Source organism: Rhinatrema bivittatum, chromosome 2, assembly GCF_901001135.1.
Source record: "Rhinatrema bivittatum chromosome 2, aRhiBiv1.1, whole genome shotgun sequence".
NCBI lineage: Eukaryota > Metazoa > Chordata > Amphibia > Gymnophiona > Rhinatrematidae > Rhinatrema > Rhinatrema bivittatum.
Genome location: NC_042616.1, coordinates 243736351 through 243762040, shown reverse-complemented (window position 1 = coordinate 243762040; position 25690 = coordinate 243736351). Strand labels below are relative to the sequence as shown.

The following is a 25690-nucleotide window of genomic DNA, read 5'->3' as shown; positions in this document are numbered from 1 at the left end:
GGTGGGCCAGCCCATTACCAGCTTTGGGTGAGCTTCACTATGTGTATGCACATGCATGTACAGATGCACCACAGGGCTCATCCGGAGCCCCATATAATTTTATAATATATAGAGAGATATACGTATAAACAAAAAATCAATTGGAGTCTACCCTGATGGACTAAAAATAAATGCACTTGGAAAATATATTTATAATCCTTTTCATTTTAATGGGTTATCATTTGTATCTGACAGATGGTCTGTGAACTGATTTAAAGCATAGACTCCTAAAAAGAACAGCCTTAGAAATAAACCAAATAGGTTCACTAATAATTAATGTTTTGCTAGTGTAGCTTCCTTTTGTGTTTGCAATAAACTATTAAATGTCATTCTTATTTTTAAAATAAATATCTCTTGTTTCCTTCCTGTTTGTTAAAGTAGCAGTTCAACACTGAATGTTAGGAATTATTAGGAAGGGAATGGTGAATAAAACGGGGACCGCACCTTGAATATTGTGTGTAATTCTGGGCGCTGCATCTAAAAAAAGATATAGTTGCACTGGAGAAGGTACAGAGAAGGGTGAACAAAATGACAAAGGGGATGGCACAGCTCCCCAATGAGGAAAGGCTAAAGAGGTTAGGGCTTTTCAACATGGAGAAGAGACGGTTGAGAAGGGGATATGATAGAGGTCTACAAAATCATGAGAAGACTATAACAGTTTCATGTAAATCGGTTATTTACTCTTTCAGATAATAGGTCTAGGGGGTACTACATGAAGTTAGCACTTAGCACATTTAAAACAAATTGGAGAAAATTCTGTTTTACTCAATGCACAATTAAGCTCTGGAATTCATTGCTGGAGGATGTGGTTAAGGCAGTTAGTGTAGATGGGTTTAAAAAAGGTTTGGATAAGTTCCTGGAGAAGTTCATAAACTGCTATTAATCAAGGTGACTTAGGGAATAGCCACTGCTATTACTGGCATCAGTAGCATGGGATCTACTTAATGATTGGGAATCTACCAAGTACTTGTAATCTGGATTGGCCACTCTTGGAAATAGGATCCTGGGCTTGATGGACCCTTGGCCTGACCCAGTATGGCAACTTCTTACATTCATATGATTGCTGACTAGATAATGTATATCCACGTGTATTCCATTTTTGTATGGTGTGATAACTCCAGAAGTAAATAATGCTGTTTGCTTTTTCAGGTCTTGAGTTTTGTACTCCCAGTTATCTTTTAACCTAATCTGCCAGTATACCATGAAAGGGCCTCCAAAAGCTGTGGTTAGGGAACAAATTTGGCACATGGTAGAGAACAATAGCTTTTTAAATAATATAGTACTTTATTCCTCCAGGGGAGCATTTCAACATAGACAGGTTTTGGATTGTTAAGTTTTTCTGCTTTAAGAAAATTGAAAGAGGATGTCTTTGTCCCAGGAACAGGAACACTTTTGTCTTTTCTTTTGATCTAGGGAAGCATGAACCTTATTTTCCTAGAGACTGCCCTTACATGGACACTGATTCCTTCCTTGTTGAGCCCATTTCACTAAATATCTAAAGAAGAGGATGTTACAGAGCTGTACTGGGTTCTGCATTGGGTAGTTTAGCAGGAAATTAAATATACATTTTTGAACGTTCCCTTATTTTGTGCCTACCATTACCATCGGCAGCACTTGTATGGATGCTCTTAATAGGTTCATTGCTAAGTTATGGACATTGGAAATACTATTTAGCACTGCCAGAAACCCCTCAGTCTAGGAATAAATTAGTTTTGATTATAAACATTGGAATGGAACTGTCCTTTTGCAAAATCCACAAAATAAATAAAAACCTATCTAGTGATGCTGTTCATACTCATTATATATCTACATGACATATAGATGGGGACAATTTTCAAAAGCGTAGTTGGGACTTTAGTGTGCAAAATAGAGATATGCACATATCTTGGTCCTATGCAGTCAATGTGAATTTTCCGCTGCCTAAAAATGATGTTCCTAATTTCATTCTATGCATTAATTAACTTGCACCAAAAAATGAGCATTCCGGAGAGGGGAAGGATGTGTTAAAGATCTATGCATATAACCTACATTTTCAAAAAGTTATAAAGGTAAACTCTGTGTCCTTTATATGCATAACTTTGTGCCCCATTTAAAATAAGATATGTATATTTAGCCACATAGTAACCTGACCTTCAAGGGTATGGGTAACAACTATTTGAAATCATGTTGATTTTGAGCAAGCTTGAAATCATGCATGTAACTCTGCAGTTATAGATGCCCAACTGAAAATGTATCACATAACAATCATGTTTTCCTATATCCATATGAGAAAATTTTCAGAGAGGTTACATGTACAAATTAGCATATATATATCGAAGTAGCTTGCATTCATGTATATGCTATTTTATAAACATCAAAAGTATGTGTGTATTTTTGGTTTTGTATGCAAAACCTGTGCAGAAAAGAGGTGGTCTAGAGGCGTTTCGGGCAGGGCCGAGAGGTACGCATGTAATTTGCTATTTCATAAGAGATTTATGTGAATACATTAACGGCCGGATTTTAAATGCCCTGCGCGCGTAAATCTGGCCGGATTTACGCGCGCAGGGCCCTTGCACACCGGCGCGCCTATTTTGCATAGGCCGCCGGCGCGCCCAGAGCCCCGGGACGCACGTAAGTCCTGGGGCTTTGTAAAAGGGGCGTGTCGGGGGCGTTCCGTAAATGACGCGGCGTTTCGGGGGTGTGACGCGGCGAGCCCGGGGGCGTGGCGCCGGCCCGGGGGTGTGGTCGAGGCCTCCGGACCAGCCCCCGGGTCGGGTGATGGCGCGCCAGCAGCCCGCTGGCTCGCGCAGATTTACATCTGCTTTCAGCAGGCGTAAATCTGCCAATAAAGGTAATTAAGATAGTTTAGGTTAGAAAATAAGGTCCTGCATATATTTTTAATTCATTTATCATGAGACATTCTTAAGTTTATAAAATTCATTATAGCAGGAAAGAACACAATATTTTTTAGCATGATTTAGGTAAAGGCTTTTCCTATAAGTAAAACACTGGAGGGAACTCAAGTCTAGATTCTTTCTGAAATATTTTAGAGAAACCTTTTCAAAATAAGACCTCTGACCTGCACATCTTCTACATTTGCAGTTACTTTGCTCTGCAGTTTTGTTGTGCAGGTTTGATTAATGCCATTACATGATCTGGAGAGATGATCTAAAATTGCAAAACATGTCAGTATTCACCTTTTCTTTTTCAGGGCCAAGACCTTGACTTCAAAATCCAAGAGTACAAGAAAGCTGGGAACATGTTCACTGAAAGCCAGATAGTAGAGTGGTTCATTGAGTTGTTGCTTGGAGTCAACTACATGCATGAAAGGTACAGTAATTTTATCTTCTAATATAGGTAAGGTCAGATTTACCTTCTGAGTGCCCCGAGGTGTGGGAAAAATGGGGTATTCCTCTCCAAGAAAAACGGAGAGGGGGAGGAGAGGCCTTTTCTCTGAACACGTGTCACTCTGAGAATGGTACCATCTTCTCTGTCCCAGCAATACCCTCTCACAAGCACCGGTCAGCCTGAGTGGCAGCATCCCATCAGACTCGTCCCTGAAAGTCACAGGGATAGGGGTAGATGGTGGTGGTGGTGGCGATTCCACTTTACAGGGCTCTGAATGCCACCAGCCCATGAGCTCCTGCATCTTTAAGGGAGTGGGTCTGACAGGATGTTGCCATTGTGAGAAAGGGGCTGTTGACAGTGGTGATTTTCTGCCAGGTCATGCTGGGTCACCCGCCTGGAAACTTTTTCAACTATGGAAAATGTGCTTTTCTCACAGGACAAGCAGGATGGTAGTCCTCACATATGGGTGACATCATCAGGATGGAGCCCAATCACGGAACACTTTTGTCAAAGTTTCCAGAACTTTGACTGGCACCTACTGGGCATGCCCAGCATAGTACCAACCCTGCAACCAGCAGGGGTCTCCCTTCAGTCTTCTTTCTCTGCGCAGCAGTAGTCACGCGGGTTAAGGAGCTCTTCAGAGATTCCTGACAGGAATTTTTCCTTACGGAACTTCATTAATATTTTCAAAAAACTGTTTACCCCACAGGGATCCCCTTATCGATATCTTTGCTCTGCGGTCGAACGGTAAGTTTTTTACCTGCTTGCGGTCGATTCCTGTCGAGTTTTTCCCTTGCAGCCTACCGGCCATCGACCGCACCGTGGCTAAATTTTGTCGAGGCCATGGCGTCGGGTTTTCGTTGTGCCCTGACTGCACTCAAACGATGTCCATCACTGATTCTCACACGGTCTGTGTGATGTGTTTGGGGTCCGACCATGATGTCCTTACTTGCACCAAATGTGCCCAAATGACATCAAAGGGTCGCAAAGCTAGGCTGGAGAAGATGGGACTTCTCTTTTGGCCAAAAACCCTGTCTCCATCGATAGCTTTGATGTTGTCTGAACCAGTGGCGTCTACTTCGCGCCAGCACCGGGAAACCACTGCTGCCCGACCGGCTTCGACGACTCCGCGGGTGTCGACCCCCCTCTGTTCCTCCTCAGGAGAAAGACTGAAAAGAACATCGAGAAAAACATTGACACCGCCATCGAAAAGCTCAGGCCACTGATACAGGCAAGCCCTCGGCATTGACGGCGTCTGAGCCACCGACAAAAAAGTCCTGAACTGTGGGTCACCGAGACTTTCCCCACCTGGACAGGTGCCGAGATCCGTGATTCCACCTTCACCGGTGGACCCTCCGGCTACACCAGTGCTGCCTCCTACTCCGGAACCGGGTATCCATGCCCCGGGTTTCCATGAGGAATTGGATCAGATGATCCAAGAGGCCATCGTTAAAGCACTCCAGGGGTTCAAACCTCCATTGATGCCTGTGCTGGTTCCTGCTCCAGCCACCGATCCAATACCCATGGAAATTTCACCGCTATTGGCAAAAATGGATAAGTTAATCGGTGCCATTCCACCGGTGCATCTGAGGGAACCAATGGCTCCGATTCCTTCCTCACCGATACCCTTGTCATCGGAAGAAGAAGAATCACTGATCTCCATTCCGCCCTCCGGAGTGCTACCACCGACACATCCATCAATGTCACCGATTCCATCGGTGCCTCCATCGATGCCTCCAATCCTCCGTCGATGCTGCCATCGATGCCTTCGATGCCTCCATTGATGTCTTCGGTTCCATCTCCAAGGCATCGATGCCTAGGCCCGGAACTTCCAGAATAACACCGTTACTCCCTTCTGATGAACATATGGGAGCTGGTGATGAGCCATACAATCCGATGATTCATCCCAGGATTCAGATGATTTGCTTTCACAGCCCTCTCCTCCTGATGAAAGGAAGCGTTCTCCTCCAGATGACTTGCCCTTTATCAACTTTGTTAAAGAAATGACTGAAACAATTCCATTCCAGCTTCAGACCGAAGAGGACTCTAGGTATCGGATGATACAACTTCTCCAATTTCTCGATGCTCCTAAGGAAATCATATCTATCCCTATTCATGACATCCTCTTGGACCTTTTAAAGAGAAATTGGGAGCACCCTGGCTCTGTGGCACCTATCAACCGTAAGGCAGATGCCACCTATCTAGTTCAGCCGGCCCCTGGCTTCCAGAGAGCTCAACTAGATCATCATTCAGTAGTTGTGGAGTCGGCCCAGAAGAGGGCACGATGCTCCAAACCCCACTCTTCCATTCCCCCAGGAAAGGAACAGAAATTTCTGGATGCATTTGGAAGATGAGTATTTCATGGGTCAATGTTAATCTCTCGCATTGCTTCCTATCAATTATACATGACCCAGTACAATAGGGCCCTGTTTACGAAGATTCAGGAATTTCTGTTATGCTCAGGCTTGAGGACCCTTGGGCCGATGAGAGGAGTGTATACCTTGCGGAGGATCTGTAGGTTGTCTCGTCGGGTGGCGAGGCAGAACAGAAGAGGAGCGCAGCTGACCCTCGGCTCTGGAGACGGAGACGACTGCAGGCAGATGATTAGGCTAGAAGAGGAGCTGTGTCTTCACCCCTGGAAGACTGTGGTCCCCCCAGGAGGAGCCCGTAGGGACCCAGACCGCTGGGACTTAGGTGGACCCCGAGGAGTCGCGGTATCGGTGCAAGGGCTAACTGGAGCTTCGCCCTGGAAGTCCGCGGTCCCCCCAGGAGGAGCCCATAGGGACCCGTACCGCTGGGACTTAGGCGGGCCCTTGGAGATGGAGTCCAGGAGGGGTCCAAGATCAGGTGCCAGACAGTTGTCGCTTACCAATCCGAGGTCACACACCGAGGGATCACCACTTGCCAGTCCGAGGTCACACCAGAGAATCACCGCTTGCCAATCCGAGTCGCACACCAGAGAATCACCATAAGCCAATCCGAAGTCAGGAACTGAGAAGACCAAGACGAAACAGGAACAGGGATCCGAAGCTCAAGAGCTCACTGAAGCAAGCAGACTGGACAGCGCTGGAGGACGTTGCCAAGTCAGAGAATGAGCAGAGGAAGCTCCCTTTTATACTTCTTCTGCTCAGGCTGATCCAGGACAGGTGAGGCTTGTTAAAGGGATCAGGTCCCTTTAAATTTGTGAAGGCGGCGCGGCCTCGCACCTAAAGATGGTGGCGGCCATCTTTGATTTCCTCTGTGGAGGAACGGCTGCAGGAACGGCGCGGGGGCAGAGCAGGGACGGCTCTCCCCCTGACGGTCAGGCCGGGGACCCGCGCCGGGGCACCGAGCACCCGGTCAGGGGTTTCCCCTGAGGCTGCTACGGCGGGTCGCCATCGCGGACAAGGTAGGGGACCGCGGTCGTGGCCTGCCATGACCGCGGGACACAACAATTTTCTGAAGCCTTACCTCTGCAATTCCAGGACTAACTTCATGCCCTAGCACAAAAGGGTCTAGATGCTGCCAAACATGAAGTACGTTCGGCATATGACATCTTCGACACCGCCTCCAGAGTTTTGGCGGCAGGAATTAGTGCGTGAAAATGGACCTGGCTAAAGTCTTCAGACCTCAGACCAGAAATACAGGACAGGTTAGCTGACTTGCACTGTGCTGGGGATAATCTTTTCAGAGAAAAGATTCAAGAAGCAGTGGCGTAGCTCAAGGACCACCAAGAGACTCTGCGCCAGCTCTCCTCACTGCCTTCTGATCTCTCTTCCTCTTCCAAACGATCTTTTAGAAGAGACTCCAAGAGACAATTCTACTGGCAAAGGAGATTCTATCCCCTGGCGTCCAGGGCTCGAGCTTCTAAGCCTTACCAAAAAGGCCAATCCAAGCAACCTCGAGTTCAGAAGTCACAGCCAGCCCCCCAGCCAGGTCCAGCGTCTGGCTTTTGACTCCTTCCTAGAGAGCAGTACCCAGCCTCCACTTCCAGCTATTCCCGTCGGAGGCCGGTTGTGCCACTACTCCAAACCATGGCACACAGTCACCACAGATCAGTGGGTACTAGCTGTAATAACCCAAGGTTACCACCTCAACTTTCTCTCTGTTCCACTGGATTCCCCACCTCGGCTGACGTGGGGAACATCTGACCACTCACCGCTCCTGGAGCAGGAGGTCTCCCTCCTCCTCAGTCCCGAGCAATAGAACCAGTGCCCCTCTCCCAACAGGGGCAGGGGTTCTATTCCTGGTATTTCCTGATACCAAAAAAGTCAGGTGGTGTTCGCCCAATACTGGACCTTCGCACCTTAAACAAATACATACAAAGAGAAAAGTTCAAGATGGTGGCCTTGTGTTCTCTTCTTCCCTTTCTCCAAAGGGAAGACTGGCTCTGCTCTCTAGACCTCCAGGACGCCTACACACACACACATTTCCATTATTCCGTCACATCGCAGATTCCTGTGCTTCCTAATAGGCCCGAAACATTTCCAATATCGGTTGTTACCATTCGGCCTAGCATCTGCCCCACAAGTCTTCACCAAGTGCCTCGTAGTGGTAGCTGCCTTTCTCAGGAGTCAAAGTGCCCACATCTACCCCTATCTCGACGATTGGTTGATCAGGGCCCCTACTCAGCAACCTGCACTGACGTCTCTGCATCTCACATGCCATACCCTGATCTCCCTAGGGTTTCTCATAAACTATCCAAAATCCAGGCTAGTTCCCTCTCAAACCCTATCGTTCATAGGGGCCAACTTGGACACTCTAAAAGCGAAAGCCTTCATACCTCAGGATTGAGCTTTCACTCTCACCTCTCTGGCCCATCGACTGCAGTCTCGACAACACTCAATTGCATGTCACTTTCTGATCTTACTGGCTGATATGGCCTCCTTGGTGCATGTGACTCCCATGGCCCACCTGGCCATGAGAGTAATGCAGTGGACTCTAAATTCGCAGTGGATTCAGTCTTCTCAGCCAATGTCCACCATTGTCCACATCACCAACCAGCTCTGCTTATCGCTGGCTTGGTGGATAAACCAATCTAATCTGCTTCAAGGCCTTCCATTTCAGGCTCTAGAACCTCAAATAACTTTGACAACAGATGCCTCCAAACTTGGCTGGAGTGCACATGTTGCAAACCTGCAGACTCAGGGCATTTGGTCTCCAGAGGAAGCCAAACACCAAATAATTTTCCTGGAGCTTTGTGCAATCAGATATGCTCTCAGGGCTTTTCAGGATCACCTTTCTAACCAGGTCATCCTGATTCAAACAGACAACCAGGTGGCCATGTGGTACATCAACAAGCAAGGGGGAACAGGCTCCTACCTCCTGTGTCAGGAAGCTGCACAGATATGGGCGGAAGCCCTTTCCCACTCGATGTACCTCAGGGCCACCTACTTGCCGGGAGTGGACAATGTGTTGGCAGACAAGCTGAGTTGCACCTTTCAACCGCACGAGTGGTCCCTCAACCCCACTGTAGCGGACTCAGTATTCCAACATTGGGGTTACCCTCACAAAGACCTCTTTGCATCAATTCACAACCGCAAAGTAGGGAACTTCTGCTCTCTCACTCGCAGCCAACACCTTCAACCAAGAGACTCTTTCTCCCTCTCATGGGCCAGTGGTCTCCTTTATGCGTACCCTCCACTTCCACTCATTTCGAAGACTCTCGTGAAGTTGTGAAGGGACAAGGGGCTAATGATTCTGATAGCCCCTCAATGGCTGCCTGGATGTTGAAAGGTTAATTCTTCAACCCGGCTCTGAAAGGTTAAGCTTCATGAAAGCCTTCTGCAAGGCAGTCTTATCGTTACAGATGGAACAGGTTTATGGTATGGTGTACTTCAATGTCCATCGATCCCTTCACTTGTTCCACACCGAAATTTTTGGACTATCTCTGGCATCTGTCAGAGTCAGATCTCCAAACTTCTTCCATCAGGGTACATGTCAGTGTGGTAGCCACCTTCCATAAAGGTGTCGGGGATGTACCTATTTCAGTACAACCCCTTGTAACACGCTTTTTGAAGGGCTTGCTCTACCTTAAACCCCCACTGTGCCCTCCAGCCCCTTCCTGGGACCTCAACTTGGTTTTGGGACGGCTCATGAGACTGCCGTTTGAGCCTCTCCAATCCTGCAATCTCCGCCATCTCACCTGGAAGGTGATTTTTTTTTTGGCAATCACATCAGCTCGCAGAGTTAGCGAGTTACAGGCCTTAGTCACCTACCCGCCTTACACTAAACTTCTGCATGACAGGGTAGTACTCCGCACTCACCCTAAATTTTTGCCTAAGGTTAGTACCATATCAATCAATCCATTATACTCTCTCCATACCTTCGCAGCCCATTATTGTTTAGACAAGGCTGGCACACAAGATTCCATCTTCGGCCAGTCTGTGCTATGCAACTTATTTGCGAACTGAGGTACCAACATCCTTCCGCCAACCCGGTAGGGTTCAGGATGCCCTCTACCAAATTCCACCCCAGTTCTTGTGCCTGTTGCACGTCTTTGGGTACATTTGGTGCATTGTTCGGGCATCCTCAGCTCGGTACTCACCCATATGTGAGAACTACCATCCTGCTTGTCTTGTGAGTTGCTTACCTGTAACAGGTGTTCTCACAGGACAGCAGGATGTTAGTCCTTATGAAACCCGCCCACCACCCCGCGGAGTTTGGTTCGCTTACGATTTATTATTTTATTTTTTGCAAGTACTTTTACTATAAGACGAGACTGAAGGGGGACCCCTGCTGGTTGCAGGGTTTGTGCTATGCTGGGCATGCCCAGTAGATGTCAGTCAGAGTTCTGGAAACTTTGACAAAAGTCTTCCGTGATTGGGCTCCATCCTGATGATGTCACCCATATGTGAGGGCTAACATCCTGCTGTCCTGTGAGAACACCTGTTACAGGTAAGCAACTCCGCTTTCACAAATTTGCAGCAGACTCTGTAGATGTAGGGGAAATCTCCAGGTGCCACACATTTCTAAGGCACTATGAAAGTTCTATAAATTTCTGGGGTGGCACTTCCTGGCTGCTGATCTAATGCTACCAGGAGGTGCCAGCCCATGATTTTTAAAAATGCTTGTGGTGCAGGCATGGGGCACCTGGTAGAGCCAATTCTGTCAGCTACCAAAGGGGCCGATGCAATACAGTGCGCTCAGCCAAGCGCACTGTTCAATCCATGGTTGGATGTGCGTTTTGGATGCACGTCCACATACCCTTATGCTATAAGGGGGATTAGTGCGTCTATGACGTGCATCCAACCCCCCGTGAAAATAATAGCGCTTATCACATGCAAATGCATGTTGATGAAGCTATTACCTATTCTCCACAGGTCCCAAAAAAAAAAAATGTGCACCTGACGCATACATTTTTACCCTCAGAAGTTAATGCCTGCCCAGAGCAGGCGTTAATTTCTGAGCAGCCCAAAAAAGTGTACAGAAAAGCAGAAAATACTGCTTTTCTGTACATCCTCTGACTTAATATCATGGTGATACTAAGTTGGAGAAATCAAAAGGTTTTAAAAAAAAATAAAGTGTGCCAGCGGTCACATTTGGAAAGGGGATGCTCAATTCATGAGCGTCCGTTTTCCTAACCCGTTGACAGCCACCTGACAGCCACCTCTCCTGGGCGCCCGCTGCCAAGGAGGCGCTAGGGGCACACATTTGTCCTTAGCGCCTCCTTGGCAGCACGACCCCTCATTTAAATATTCAATCTTGGGCCCAGGAGACGTGCTGGGCACACGTAAGGTCAAAGGAAAGCGGGCGCTCAACACTGAAATATTGCATTGGCCCCAAAGAGAGGAAGGAGTCCAGGAGCAAATGGCACTGTCCATCCAGACAGCTGCTGAAGACAAGAGTAGGCTGCATGCCACTGTGCATGCAGCCTACTCTTGTGCCGCCATTTGTTTCAATTAGTGTACCCTAAATTTTTGTAGTGCACACTAAATTAAATTTAGCATGCACAAAAAATGTTACTGTGCACTAAAACAAAATGGAAGAAGAAAACAACATAGAAAACCCCCAAAATGAAACACAAAAAATAAAAAACTTTTGGCTGTCCATCCCTAGGGGAAGGGGTTGGAGAAACAGAATGGGCATATTCTTTAATGAGCCAGCACTTAGGAGAAAAAAGGCGATCAGGGGGATGAGGGGGAGAGAGAGGCCACAGACAGTTTCCTCCTACCTGCCCCTTTACTTTAGTTGTATTTTTTAAAATAGAAAATCACCACTGGTCACTGGGTACTTTATCTACTGGAAATTACTGCAATGAAATTACGTGATACTGATGAGAGTGGAAGGTAATAGGGAGGGTGATTTTCCAAGCCATTAACACGGATAAAACAGTGCTTTTCCTACAGAAATGGCCTGTTATTACATTGCCCGCCTGATATGCAGGTGCACTTAAGCTTGTATGTCCTGTATGCGTGGAAATGTACCCATGTTGAGCGGGGCAAAATTGAAGGCATTTGCACTTGTGTGCATACTTTTCCCTTTTCAAAAGTATATGTGTAAATTATGTAGAAAAATGTCTGCATACAAATTTGCAGGTGTACTTGTACGTGAGTAGTTTTGGTGGGATAATGCTGAAAGCAAACATGGTCACATGAGTATGCTTTGAAAATTTGTTAAGCTTATGTACATATTTGCCACATTTTTTTATGCAGGCTGTTATAAAGTCACGTCTGTAATTTTTAGTTTTGGTTCTGTGGGTTGCTATTTTTTAACATAGCTTTTTGTATAAAATTATTTGATTCTCATTCTCTGAAAGCTCATGTCATTCAAGTTTTTCTTCTGTGAAACTTGGAGGCATTCAAAAATTATACAGAGAGGCTGAGATGAATATTCCCACACCAGCTTCATATCTTTTTTACAGTATAAAAAATGTGGATATGTATAGATATTTCACTATTTACTTGGCTCAGATTTTTTTTTTTACAGGTTAGCGGCTGTAATTATCTCTTACTATTTCTATACAAGTTGTGAACAGCAATTAGTTTTAGTTCATTGACTGATTATACAGTTTCAATGCACATAATAACATTCAAGGTTATTTTCTCTGTCAAATGATATTAAATGTGTGTTATTTGTTCTCAGTAATGGAAGTAATCAATTTGGGGGCATAATCAAAGCTGCTCACATCAGTGCAAACTCCACAAATACTTTTACCCATGGGGTTTACACCAATATTGCCCCCTAGAAAATTTCTTGCAGAAATTATGCTTGCTTTCTCTGCATGTAATGTCTCCTTTGGGAACTACATGGGTAAATGTAAATAATCAAACTTACAAGCGTAATTCCTATAATATGTGCATGTGAAGGAAATTGCCAGTTTAACCAATTAGTCCACCAATTTGCCCAGTCTATCTCTAGGCCATCAAGACCCCTCTAGTTCTTCAGCCTGCACTCCCCCCCCCCCCCCCCCCCCCCCCCACAAGGTTGCCCAGACCCCCTCTCCCAATCAGTAATTGGCTGTAAAGAATTAACCCTGATAAGCAGGTATAAATACAGTATGCACAGGTAACAGCCATATGTGCGACACGATCACAGGTTTTAAAATAGCACCTTATGGGCCTGATTTTCAAAAGCATTTATAGGGTTAAAACTAGATTTTACACGTGTAAATGCACGTTAACCATGTAAGTGGGTTTTTGAAAATTCATGCAATATATGCCATTGACTTGTCCATAGGATATACCAATGTAAATACACTTTGGGATGGTAACTTTTAAAAGTGCACATATGTGAGCGTGTTTGTCGGCCCACACCTAGGGTCATGGCTATTTTATAACCAACGTGAGTATATGTGTGCATGTTATAAAATAGACTGACCGCGCACACGTGCACGCAATTTTAAGTGGACATATGCCTATGCATGCAAATGACACTTCCACTGTGTAAGTGGGGGGATTTTAATAGACATGAGTTCCGATGCCCATTCCAGTATTCCTGGTTCATTCCCAGTTCACCCAGGTAAGGGCTAGGACTTTGAAACCCTCTTAGTATAATAGCCTCCTGTTTCCCCTGTTTGCCCCTACCTTTAGAACCCTGCCGATCTATCTATTTATTTTGTTTTATTACTTACACGTCCTCCATAGCAGAAGTAAAGTTACGCGGCAGGGGACCCGGGCATGAGCCTGTGCACATAAGTATTTATGTGCAAATTTGAGTTTGAAATACAGGAACTCTCATGCCCTATCCAGACTATGCCCATGCTCCACCCATTTTTTAACTTTTCATTTGTGCACGTAGCAGGCACTTTTTAAAATCTGCTTGGCGCGCATCACATATTCGTGTATCTCCTGGTTTTGGCATGTGCCAGGCTTTTAAAATTCATCTTTTAGCATGTAAATGGCTTTAGAAAATTATTATGGTAGTATGTTACATTTACATGTATAACTCCTTTGAAAATTCACCTGTATATGTGTAAATGTTGGCTCCTCCCCGGAATGCCCCAGCCTGCCCCATCTCACCCCTTTTTTATACAAGCAAATTTATTCATACACCATTACTTGCATTGTATATCTGGGACTGATGAAACAGCACTTGTGTGAATATGCGCTATTTGATGGTAACTTTCAAACGGGTGTGTGGGTGCACATATGCTAGTGTATATGGATGCGTGACCAGATATGCAGCAAGTGAAATACACTTAACATAAGCATCTGGATCACTCAAAAATTCCTCCAGACCATCCAACTGCCTTAAAGGTTTAGACAAATCAAATTCTTCTACTGTTAGGGGAATCTGTTAGAGGCCAGCTCCCCAAAGGGGAAGAGTTAGCAATCTGATAGAGGCCAGCTCCCCAGAGGGGAGGAGTTAGCAATCTGTTATAGATCTGCTCCCCCAGAGGGGAGGAGTTAGTAATCTGTTATGAATCTGGATGCTGGATACCTCCGTTGAAGGAGTTAACAAGCTATAAATGATCACCCCGCCAGGGGGCGAAGTAGCACTCTGTATGGATCTTACTAAGGAGTAGCAATCTGTTAGTGCTCTGCTCTTCCAGAGGGAAGGAGTAGCAACTATTATGCCATGTTCCTGTAGAAGATGAACAGCAACCTGTATGATTTCCACTGGGAGATAGCTATCTGATATGGATCAGCTTCCGCAGAGAGAGGAGTGATGGTCTGATGTGGGTTGGCTCCCACAGAGTGGTAGATGATGATACCGCTCTTATTAGTGTAGGAATAACACTTAGTAGAAATAGTGAATCCCTGGGCTGATGGCAGTTGACAGCGCCCTCAAGTGGAGATCCTGAGAGGGACCACTGGTTAGGCTGGAGTATTTAGACAAACACAGATAGTTCTTTATTAGACTGGAAGTAGAACCACCAGAGGTGGCAGTAGTAAGTTGATATGCCCGGCAGGGCTGAAGACCCTCTGATACTGGAACCACGATCTCTGAGTTGTTGAGCTGTAAGGAGAGACTATAGGTAGTGAATAGACAGGGTATGCTGGGCATAACCAATGATAGATGATTCACTCACAATAGTAGATCTCTGTAGTGCCTTCTATATGCAACAGAGAGTCTTCAGTATTCAGGAACAGGAGCCGCAGGTGAGTATTAGTTCTTGTAAGCAGTCTGAAATAGAACTCACAATAACTGTGTATGGGATGGCTTCTGGAATAGAAGAGAGGCTAGGAGAGATTTAGGAACGTAGGCCCTTGTGGAGCGAGTACCGGTTCCTATCTGTTAATCTGTAATAATAATCCATAAGATATAGGTATGCAATATTTTCTGAGGAAGAAGAGAGCATGAGAAAGGAATTAGGAACATAGGCCCTCGTGGAGCGAGCACCAATTCCTATCCACAATCTGCAGTGGTAACTCATGATCTCCGGATCTGCAATAACGTCTTAGACTGAAGGGAGCCTTAGCGATTAGGAACAATAGCCCTCGTGGAGCGAGTACCGGTTCCTATCTGTAATAGGACTCAATGTGTTCACGTCTGCGATCGCCTCCAGGCAGTAGGAGTCTTCTGAGTCTTTGGGAACGTAGGCCCTCGAGGAGCAAGTACCAGATCCCGTCCAACAATCTGAAATCAAGAATAGAGAGAGCGGAGCCCCCGAGGAGCGGGTATTCCAGGTAAGTTTGAAAAGGCTGAGCAGTGGAGAAGAATTCCCTTTGCTGACTCGGAGCGTAGTTGAAAGTAGCGTGGACTGCCGAAGCAAGTCCCGTTGGAGTTCCTTGCTATCTCGTTTGTAGTTAGCAAACAAAGACCTTTTAAATTGAAAATGGAAGACATCAGTACGGCGGGGGGGACGCCCCCGAGGTTTGCGCCCTTGCTGGTACAAAGTCTGGAGCGCGCGCGCCCTTATGTCATCAGGAACATGGCAGATCCGTAGCGTCAAGCCAGCCCGGGGATACCGAGACCAAGAGGTGGAGAGAAGCCGCGGCTGCATCTGTCCATCTGAGCCGAAGGGAGTCGCCACAAAGGTAGAGAGGGTGGAGCGAGGGCAAGAATAGGTACGAACGCAACAGAATCACAAGGAAGGAAAGGAAGTATTGCCAAATGGACCACCTCAGCTTGAATCTTCTCCGTCATAAGCCAAGACTCATCTCAAGAGGTTAACCATGTTTTCAAGAAGATAAGTCTAGCTGTCTAGTAATAAAAAGATTAGATAACACCATAACTCCCTGGTTCTTGGGCAGTCACAGATCACTTAACCTCATCCTGGCCTATCAACTCTGTCATATGAATTTAGACATACACTTATTTAGATCATTAAACATAGTGACCAGAATCGAACAGGGAATATGCTAGAAAAAATACAAAAGCTTCGGCAACAGATTCATTTTAAGCAAGCTAATTCAACCCGCCCAGGAAATCATCCAATGCTCCCATGCTAACTTATTTTGTTTCAACTGACTTATTAGGTGGGCATAATTCTTGACATAGATCTCTTTACGGTTCCTAGGAACAAAAATCCCCAGGTATTTAAAACCATGTGCCACCACTTTAAATTCAGAAAGACTTTCTGGGACTTCCATCTTTGGGTCAGTTAGAAACAGCTCTGATTTATCGAAATTAATTTTATATCCAGACATGGCACCATATTTAAGAAGGAGAGTGAGAAGAGCTGGGCCGGAAACCCGAGGGGCTGTCAATTAAACTAACATATCATCTGCATACAAAGAGATTTTATGAGCCTGCCCTCCAAATCAAAATCCCTGAATGTCCAGGTGCTGTCTAACAGCCACCGCCAAAGGCTCAATAGTGAGATCAAATTATTGGAAAAGTGGGCTCTTGAGCTGAGATGAGGTTGTTGCTACCACCAGGGGAGGACCCCTGTTGGTCCTCATCATCGGGAAGCGGTTCAGGAGAAGACGACCCAACTGGACCTTCACCTATACCAGCCCTCGTTCCCCGCAGGTTGAGCCTTTGGGTACCAGGGCCGGCAGGAATTAGATGCAGGTCTCTCAAGGCATGGAACCAGAAGACGAGAAGCTGTTGTAGTGTTGGATGGACCAAGAGTCGAGGCAGGCAGCGGACGAACGGAAACAGGAACAGGCGAGAGGTCGGGGCAGGCAGTGAACAAGCAGAGACAGGAAGCCAGGTGGAAGATCAGGGCAGGCGGAGGTCAAGCAGAGTCGATGTACCAAGCAGAGGTCAAGCAGAGTCAGGTGAAGTAGGGTCAGAACCAAGAGAAGATAGGTCATGAAGGATAAGGGTTAAGTAGAGGCCTTTAGCCTTGTCCATAAAGAGGTCACTAGAAATTTTGACAAGGACTGTCTCCATGGAATGAGGAGAGTGAAGGCCAGATTGGAGTGCATCAAGAATTGCTTGAGAAGTAAAGAAGTTAAGGCAGCAAAGTGAGTGGCCTGTTTAAGTAGTTGGACACAAAAGGGAATAGGGAGATGGAATGATAGTTAGTAGGGCATGTAGGCTTCAGCAGTTTCTTTTTTGTTGAGGAGTGTCTTGATCATGACATGTCTGAAAGCAGTGGGAATGGTTGTAGTAGAAAGTAATAGGTTGAGGATGTGACAGATGGAGGGGATGGCCAAAGGGGAAGTAGAACTGAAGAGTTGGGTGGGAATGAGGTTAGAGGAACAAGTAGTGAGTTTGCTGTATGTGAGAAAATGTCAGTTTAATCCTTTGTGATTTTTGAAAAGGAGGACCATGTAGCAGAGGCTAAAGGGAGGGGAAGGTGGTGATGGTGGCCTGGTGGCGAATACAAGATTATTGTGCTGAATCTTTTTGTAGTAGAAGTCATCCAAAGTGTCAGGGAGTTGCCTGGCTAGGAAGTAGGCAGCCACCAGGAAACCTTGGGTTAGCAGATAACATAATCCCACCTCACAAGCTGGTAACCAAATCCAAAAAACTGTACAAGGTTAGTTTATACTTCACTATATCTTAACAGGCAAACAGTCCATGGATAAATAGAACAAGGCAGGCAAAGGTCAGAAGAGGACTGGAAGGCTCATCTGCAACTACTCCCAGCATACCCCGGGAGAGGAGTCCAGAGGTCACCGCAAGCGTTCCAGAGATTGAATTCCACAGCCCCAGCTTCTAGAGGCCCTGCACCCTTTATTTATTTATTTATTTTTAATTTTTATATACCGAGGTTCTTATAGAGACTATAAATCACTCCGGTTTACATATAACGATAAACTGCCCAACTTAGATAAGGGGGCTTTACATAGAACAGTGGTACATATAGAACATTATAACTGGATGACAATTTAACATAATGATAATAAATAATATAGAATAGTTTTACTGGTAATTAATAAAATTATGTAATATAAACTATATAATTTAAATATTTAACTTGGATATAGTGACATATTAACCATGCCAAATATAAATAATAAGATAAAATGAATTTTGAACTTAGAAATTGTAGTCCAGTTGCGGAAGAAAATATAAATAAGATTAATTTTTAGAACTCAAAGATTGTTGTCCAGTTGCAGAGTCCTGAAGGTAGGACTTGGTATGGTGACCATAATTAGGGGATACTTCTTATTTGGAAGACTTTCCGTCTTGGTAGGATTGTGAGTCTGGGAAGGCTTGTTGGAAAAGAAGAGTCTTTAGCCTTTTTTTGAACTCTTGATGATTGGGTTCAAGTCTTAGATTTGGGGGGAGCATGTTCCACTGGTGGGGGCCTGCTAAGGATAGCGCTCTTTTGCTCAGAGATGATTTTACTTGTTGGGCATGCAGTGATCCTTTGTAAGCGCTTCTGATAGGTCTGGAAGATGTGTGCGGTTGGAGTTGAAAGCTTAACGTGATGGGAGCTATTTTGTTTGTCGCTTTGTGGATGATTGTGAGTACCTTATAGAGTATCCTTTGTTTAATGGGAAGCCAATGTAGATTACTAAGGATTGGGGTGATGTGATCTTTTTTGTTAGTGCTTGTTAGAATTCTGGCAGCAGAATTCTGTACCATCTGTAATGGTTTGATCGTGTTGTTGGGTAGACCTAGTAGCAGGGCGTTGCAATAGTCGAGCTTTGAAAATATTATGGATTGAAGTACTAGCCTGAAGTCAGAGAAATAAAGGAGGGGTTTAAGTTTTTTGAGGACTTGCAGTTTGTAAAAGCAGTCCTTCGTGGTATTGTTTACGAACTTTTTTAAGTTAAGATGATTGTCAAGCCATGCTCCAAGGTTTCTGACGTCCGGTGAGAACATGTTATTAGCGTTTGGTAGAGAGAAGCTAGAAGAGATTGTGAGTGGATCCTGAGAGACAATGAGCATTTCAGTTTTATTGGCATTCAATACTAGGTTGAGGCTTGAGAGTAATTCCTTGATGGGCTGAAGGCATTCGTTCCAGTAAGTGATGGTTTTTTGAAGGGATTCTGTAATCGGGAGAAGGATTTGAATGTCGTCTGCATAGAGGTAATGGGTAAGCTTGAGGTTTGAGAGGAGGTGGCAGAGAGGGAGGAGGTAGATATTGAATAGGGTGGGAGAAAGTGAGGATCCTTGCGGGACTCCTTGCTCTGTAAGGACTGGATGCGATTCTTTGTTGTTTATCCTTACTTTGTAGAATCTGTTGCTTAGGAAGGAGTGAAACCATTTGAGAGCTGTGCCTTTGATCCCTATATTAGTTAGTTGGTCTATAAGTGTAGTATGTTTTACCGTATCAAACGCCGCAGAAAGATCAAGTAGAACCAGCAGGTAAGATTGTTTTTTCTCCAGGTTCACGAGGATGGTATCAGTGAGCGATAATAAGAGAGATTCGGTGTTTAGTCGTTTTCGGAAGCCATATTGAGCTGGGGATAGAATGTTATGATCTTCCAGATATTCTGACAGTTGCTTGTTGACAATTTTTTCCATCAGTTTGGCGATGAGTGGTAAGTTTGCAATCGGTCGGAAGTTAGCTGGGTCTGATGGAGAAGCATTTGGTTTCTTCAGTAACGGTTTCAGGATTGCCAATTTTAACTGGTTAGGAACTGAGCCTTGAGACAGGGATGTGTTGATAATTTCTGCTATTGGTTTTGAGATGGTGTTTGGTATGGCAATGAGGAGATTTGTTGGTAATGGGTCTGATGGGTGTGAGGATGGTTTTAGTTTTTTGAGTGTATTTTCGATCTCCAGTGAAGAAGTGAGCTCGAATGAGTCCAAGCTTGTGTTTTGTTGCGGCACTGTTGTTAGATGGTGTGTTAAGGTGGGGCTATTGGATGTAATTGAATGGGTAAGTTTAGTGATTTTTGTCTTGAAGTAGTTGGCTAGCTCGTTAGCTTTGTTGAGTGCTTGGTGGTCTGGGATCGTGAGAGGAGATGGTTTGGTTAGAGAGGAGACGTAAGAAAAAAGGGCCTTTGAGTCGAAAATGAAGTTGTGTATTTTTTTTGCATAGAATTCTTTCTTTGTTTTAAGGATAGTATTCCTGTAGGAGTTGAGGTGGGATTTGTAGATGGTTAGTGTCAAAGTGGATGAGTTTTTTCTCCAGCTTTGCTCTTTTTTTCTAAGAGATTGTTTGAGGGCTTTAAGTTCGGCTGTAAACCAAGGTTTTCTATTGTCTAATGTAGGTTGTATGGTTTTAGTTGTGGTTGGGCAGATTTTATCTGCAATTTTATTGTTAATATTGATCCAAGAGGTGGTAGCAGTTGTTGCGTCTGTGAGGTCAAGTTGATTTAAAGCTTCGGACATCTTTTCACTCATCTTTTCACCCTTTGCAGTAGAAGAGGGCTGGAAGGCTCATTTGCATACTGCTCCCAGCATCTTCCGGGAGAGGAGTCCAGAGGTCACCATAAGCGTTCCAGGGATTGAATTTCACAGCCCCAGCTTCCAGAGGCCCTGCACACTTTGAAGTAGAAGAGGACCAGAAGGCATATTGCTCCCAGCATCCCCTTGTTGCAGTGGATTGGGAGTCCCTGTATTCGAGGCTGGATGTGGGGTAAGGAAGACCTGCTTGTGATATGTCTCCTAGCAAACATACACAGTGACAGTGACCTGTTGCAGAGGAAGAATATTTTTGCATTTACTCTTTTGAGCTATCTCATATGCTGGATGCATGGAAGTTCTATTCCACCCTTCCTGCTTCTTGTTTCTCTTTTTGGGTTCAACTACTGTTTTTTCCACTTGGAGCTGATAACCCATGGTACTTGGGAGTTAGTGAACCAAACCTTTGGAAGAGGGAAGTTTCTCATCCAGAATGATACAGAGGTGTTACAAATTCCATCTAAAGCAAGGGATCCCAACAAAGTGATAGGCAAAACAAAGAAGATACAACATAAAGGTAACAAAAATGTTATTGCTATTGGGGGAGGTTACTTAAAGATGTGAGATGTGCCCACCAGGTGTTGCCTAAGGAGTGGAAAGAATTCAGGAAAATACAAGGGAAAGTAAAGTACCCTTCAGGTGCTGCATAAGAAGTTAAAATTATTCAAAAAGGATTTCTAGAAGAAATATCAAATCTGGGAATAAGTTCTGATTAATTGTTGGGACAGTATTGCATATTCTGACCAACATCAGTGGAAAGAGGCAAGAGAAATAAATTGGGAGGTAAAAAAAGATTAACTAACTTTAATCTGGACAACTGAGGAGTGTAAGGAATTGGATGCAAGGAATAATTGTGTGTAAATATAGAGCTTCCACTCAAAGTAGAGACTTTGGTAGAAGAAGTGGAGTCACAAGTTTATTCTATTTGCTGTTTATTATTTATTGACTTTTGATGATGAAAAATGAATCTAAGCTGTAAATATTTAATCATCTATCCAAACTATCAGTAAAAATGTTGGAAACCACAATTCATCCACTGTGTGTTTATTGGATGCTGAGATTGTATAATTATTGATACTGGGAACTAAGGATGGAAGCAGGGCTTAATTGCAAAGAAGCAGGGTATAAGAGCTAGAGATGTGGCTCGTTTATCATGAATTAGGCAATTTGAATGAAATTGCCTAATTTGTCGTGGGTCGGGGGCCCCGAACTATGAGGAAAATTAGTTTTTCGGGTTTGTACGGGGGGAGGGGCACATTTTATTTTTTTAAATAAAAAACCATCCCAAGCATTAAAATTCACTGTAATACAACCCCCCCCACCCCACCACCACTACCACCATCCCGATCCCTCCCCAAGACTTACTAACATCCCTGGTGGTCCAGCGGGGTCCCGCGAGGGATTTCTCCCTCCGTGCCGTTGGGCTGTCTGGCCTGCCTCGATCAAAATGGCACCGATAGCCTTTGCCCTTACTATGTCACAGGGGCTACCGGTCCCATTGGTCAGCCCCTGTCACATGGTAGGAGCACAAGATGGTGCCGATGGCCATGTGGCAGGGGCTGACCAATGGCACCGGTAGCCCCTGTGACATAGTAAGGGCAAAGGCTATCGGTGCCATTTTGATTGAGGCAGGCCAGACAGCCCAACGGCACGGAGGGAGAAATCCCTCGTGGGACCCCGCTGGACCACCAGGGATGTTAGTAAGTCTTGGGGAGGGATCAGGATGGTGGGGGGGATTGTATTTAATGTATTAAAGTGAATTTTAATGCTTGGGGTGGGTTTTTTTTAGCTTCGTTTTCCTGTGTCGTTTTTTGGGCCGGTTTCGTTTTTCCCCGTTTAGTTTTTGTTCGTTTTTCCAAAAAACTAACCAAGGAAAAACGAGTTTTACCCTGAAGCGTCCGACTCAAAAAACGACCCGGTAGAAAAAGACGAAGCTCATCTCTAATAAGTGCTATTGTTCATCCCCACATATTGGAACTCTTGGATTCAGATGAAAGCTATCCAGGTAGGAGAAGGAGAGACTGAGAGCAGGTAGGAGGAATAGAGACTGAGAGCAGTGGTGCAGAAAGGGTCTGTCTCTACTTTTCTTTCTATGGGGCCGATGCAATACACTCCGACGCGGGTTAAATAGGCACTAATCCACCCCCTAATGCAATAGGGGAATTAGCACCTATTTAACCCGCGTCGGACGCGGAGTGAATGCAATAGCACTCATCAAATGCAAATGCATGTGAATGAGGCTATTACTCATTCACTCCGCATGCAAAAGGAAAAGTGTGCCTCTCAGACGCACATTTTGCTCTCAAATATTAACGCCTGCCTGGAGCAGGCGGTAATAGCTGAGTGCAGGTAAAAGAAGTACAGAAAAGCAGAAAAAACTGCTTTTCTGTACTTCTTTTTTTTTTTTTGACAGCCTTGGTGACAATGTTTCTTGGTTATTTCTCTGCTGTTTAGAGGTTTTGGTACCTATTGAAATAAATGAGAAATACTTATCAAAGTCCCTACATTTTCCTCAACTGTCCTACAAGTAAAATCAGCTAGTCTGTGGAATCTGTCTTCCACTCCACACTCAGAATTCCTGTTTGTAGTCCTGTTTGCCCGCTCACTTGTTGCTTTGAAGTATGAAGTGGCTTATCTATGCATATATGAGATTTATGTATGAGATGTATAATTTAGTGTCACTCCCTTTGTAGAAGCTTGTTGCGTTGGGTATAAAAGCAAACGACCAACTAGAAATAATTACGACAAAGATCTAAGAAGTGCTACCAGTCAAGGAAGAACACCTGGGAGCAGACTGGGGAGGGTTAGCACTTACACATGTAATTTTGATGGAAATCATATCTATACAAATAGCAGGTGCAGGTCTAAGCACTTATTGTTTCTGATCCAATTTTAAAGGGGGAAAGTTTTCAAAAGTACTTGTAGACTTTACACTTCTGTACACAGTTTGAAAGTTGCCCTTTTAACTGCTCAGCTGTAGTAAATATTCAAAGCTTTTGATCTAGCTGCCTAAATCTGTGATTAAGCGGCTAGATAGCTTTGAAATTGTATCCCTATTTGTTTGCCACTGAGAGAAGTGAGATCAAAAACACACCAGAGGATAAATCCACAAGACCATGGGTGTGTCAGAGAGGGTACAACGTCTACAGGTACAAGAGCCATACTGAAGTAATAAAGGCTTTTTAAGTCAGTCAGCGTAGTTATCAGGCAGACATATCATGCAAATTGGAGTAGTAGTAGCAAATTATTGTGATAACGTTATAATTTCACACTGGCTGCATTGGGAGAAACAAAGCAGGAGATCAAAAGAGATCTTCAACAATATAGAAGCAGATCTGTGGGACGTGAAGGTAGATGATAAATGCCATGTACCCCGCAAAAATACTTTTAAAACACAATGAAAATGGTGACAATACTTTGTCCAAAATGGAAAGATTATTCATGCACTTAGGGGTAGATTTTAAAAAGTGTGTGCGCTTCCCAGTGCGCAGACCATGGACGCACCAATTTTATAACATGCGTCCCATGGCCACGCACACATGACACGGGATTTTGTAATCCACGCGCACATGTGCGGGCGGTGCACATGGGGGAGGGGGGCAATTTTATAGATTTCGCACAGCGATGCAATCGGGCCTCCCCGAGTTCCCTACTTTCCTACCCATACTCCCTCCCTCTTCCCCTCTCTTCCCCACCCTCTAAACCCTTTCTCCTACCTTTCCTTTTTTTTGTTTTGTTGCTTATTGCTCCGTTGAAGCAGAAGCAACTTGCACGTGCCGGCCGACTGCCAGGGTGCGGTTCCCCGGCTCAGTGGCAAATGGCCGCTCTACTGGCTGCCTCCAGCCCTGCTCCTCCCCACCCCCCGGTCCGCCCCTTTCTGGTCCGGCACTTCTGCACGTAATGGAGATTACGCACGTGGCTGGGCCCCCTTTGAAAATGCGCACAAGGCCCGCATGTGGTCGATTTAAAATTTGTCCGACAGTGCACAAAAAATACTGCAAAGTCTCTGACGTGATTGCCATGCAGCACAGTGAGCAGCGGTGTAGGATAAACAGAGAAACATAATTAGCAAAAGGATAAATATTAAAACCGTAAAGAGTGATGACACCATCAAATCAAAGCCCTTATTTAATATTAAAAAAGTGCAATGGGGAAAAAAGTGTGACAGGGTTGAAGTGAGAATGCAGAGGGATATGTGAAACAATTAAATCACTGAATACAAAGTACCTCTGTATGGATATAAAGTTGCAGGAATCGCCATTTAGAGAAACAAAGAAACAGGAATCTGCAGAAAAGAACAACAATAATAGTGCGCAGTAGGACAAGTAAATACAAAAAGGTAAAATCATTGAAAATGGTGGGAGACAGCCGAGACCGAAAAACATACCTTTTCCCTGATCTTAATAAACTGGGTAGTCTGGCGACTGTATGCGGCAGAAACTATCAAGCCAATAGTTTAGCCCCTGTTTGGCTACATGTTTTAGACGCACTATTATTACCTCTTATACTGTAAGGGGTAATAGCGCGTGAAAAACGCATGGCCAAACCCCCCCCCCCCGAAACTAATAGCGCTCATGACATGCAAAAGCATGTTGATGCATGTTGATGAACCTATTAGTTATTCACCTGGAATACGGAAAGTAAAATGTGCAGCCAAGCCGCACATTTTACTCTCAGAAATTAACACCCAAGGGCAGGTGTTAACTTAGAAAGCACCAGGAAAAGTGTACAGAAAAGCAGTTTTTTTCTGCTTTTCTGTACACCCTCCGACTTAATATCATAGCAATATTAAGTTGGAGGTGGCAAATAAAAAAAAAAATCTGCCCGCCGGTCGGTTGGTTCGAAAACGGACGCTCAGTTTTGCCGGTGTCCGTTTTCCGAACCTGTGGCTGTCAGCGGGTTTGAAAACCAATGCCGATAAAATTAAACGTCGGTTGTCAAACTCGCTGACAGCCGCCTTTTCCGCTAATAGGGAGGAGCTAGGGATGCACTAGTGTCCCTAGCTCCTCCCTATTAGTGCGCGGCCACATTTGAATACAAAATAGCCCGCCCAGGAGAGTGGCCTGGGCGGGCGTCGGGAGAGCGGGCGCTCGACTCGGAGCAGCAGCTCTCCCACACCTCTTATTGCATCGGCCTGTATGAGTTAAAAAGGATAAACTGCGCCAAAACAGAGGTGGGAGATGGAGCGAGTATGGCGATGTCA

At 44.9% G+C, this 25690-nt stretch overlaps 1 protein-coding gene across 6 annotated transcripts in view; it reads left to right on the top strand.

The window, feature by feature from the left end:
* NEK11 (NIMA related kinase 11) overlaps positions 1 to 25690 on the top strand; it is a 567803-nt gene that overhangs the window by 179051 nt on the left and 363062 nt on the right. For all 6 annotated transcript variants that reach the window (XR_003854561.1, XR_003854560.1, XM_029589337.1 and 3 more), the window contains one exon: positions 3230 to 3348. Coding sequence is in view for 4 of the 6 variants with exons in the window: in XM_029589337.1 (XP_029445197.1) it covers positions 3230 to 3348 (119 nt within the window). In the remaining 2 variants the exon portion in view is untranslated. The remainder of the gene's footprint in view (positions 1 to 3229; positions 3349 to 25690) is intronic.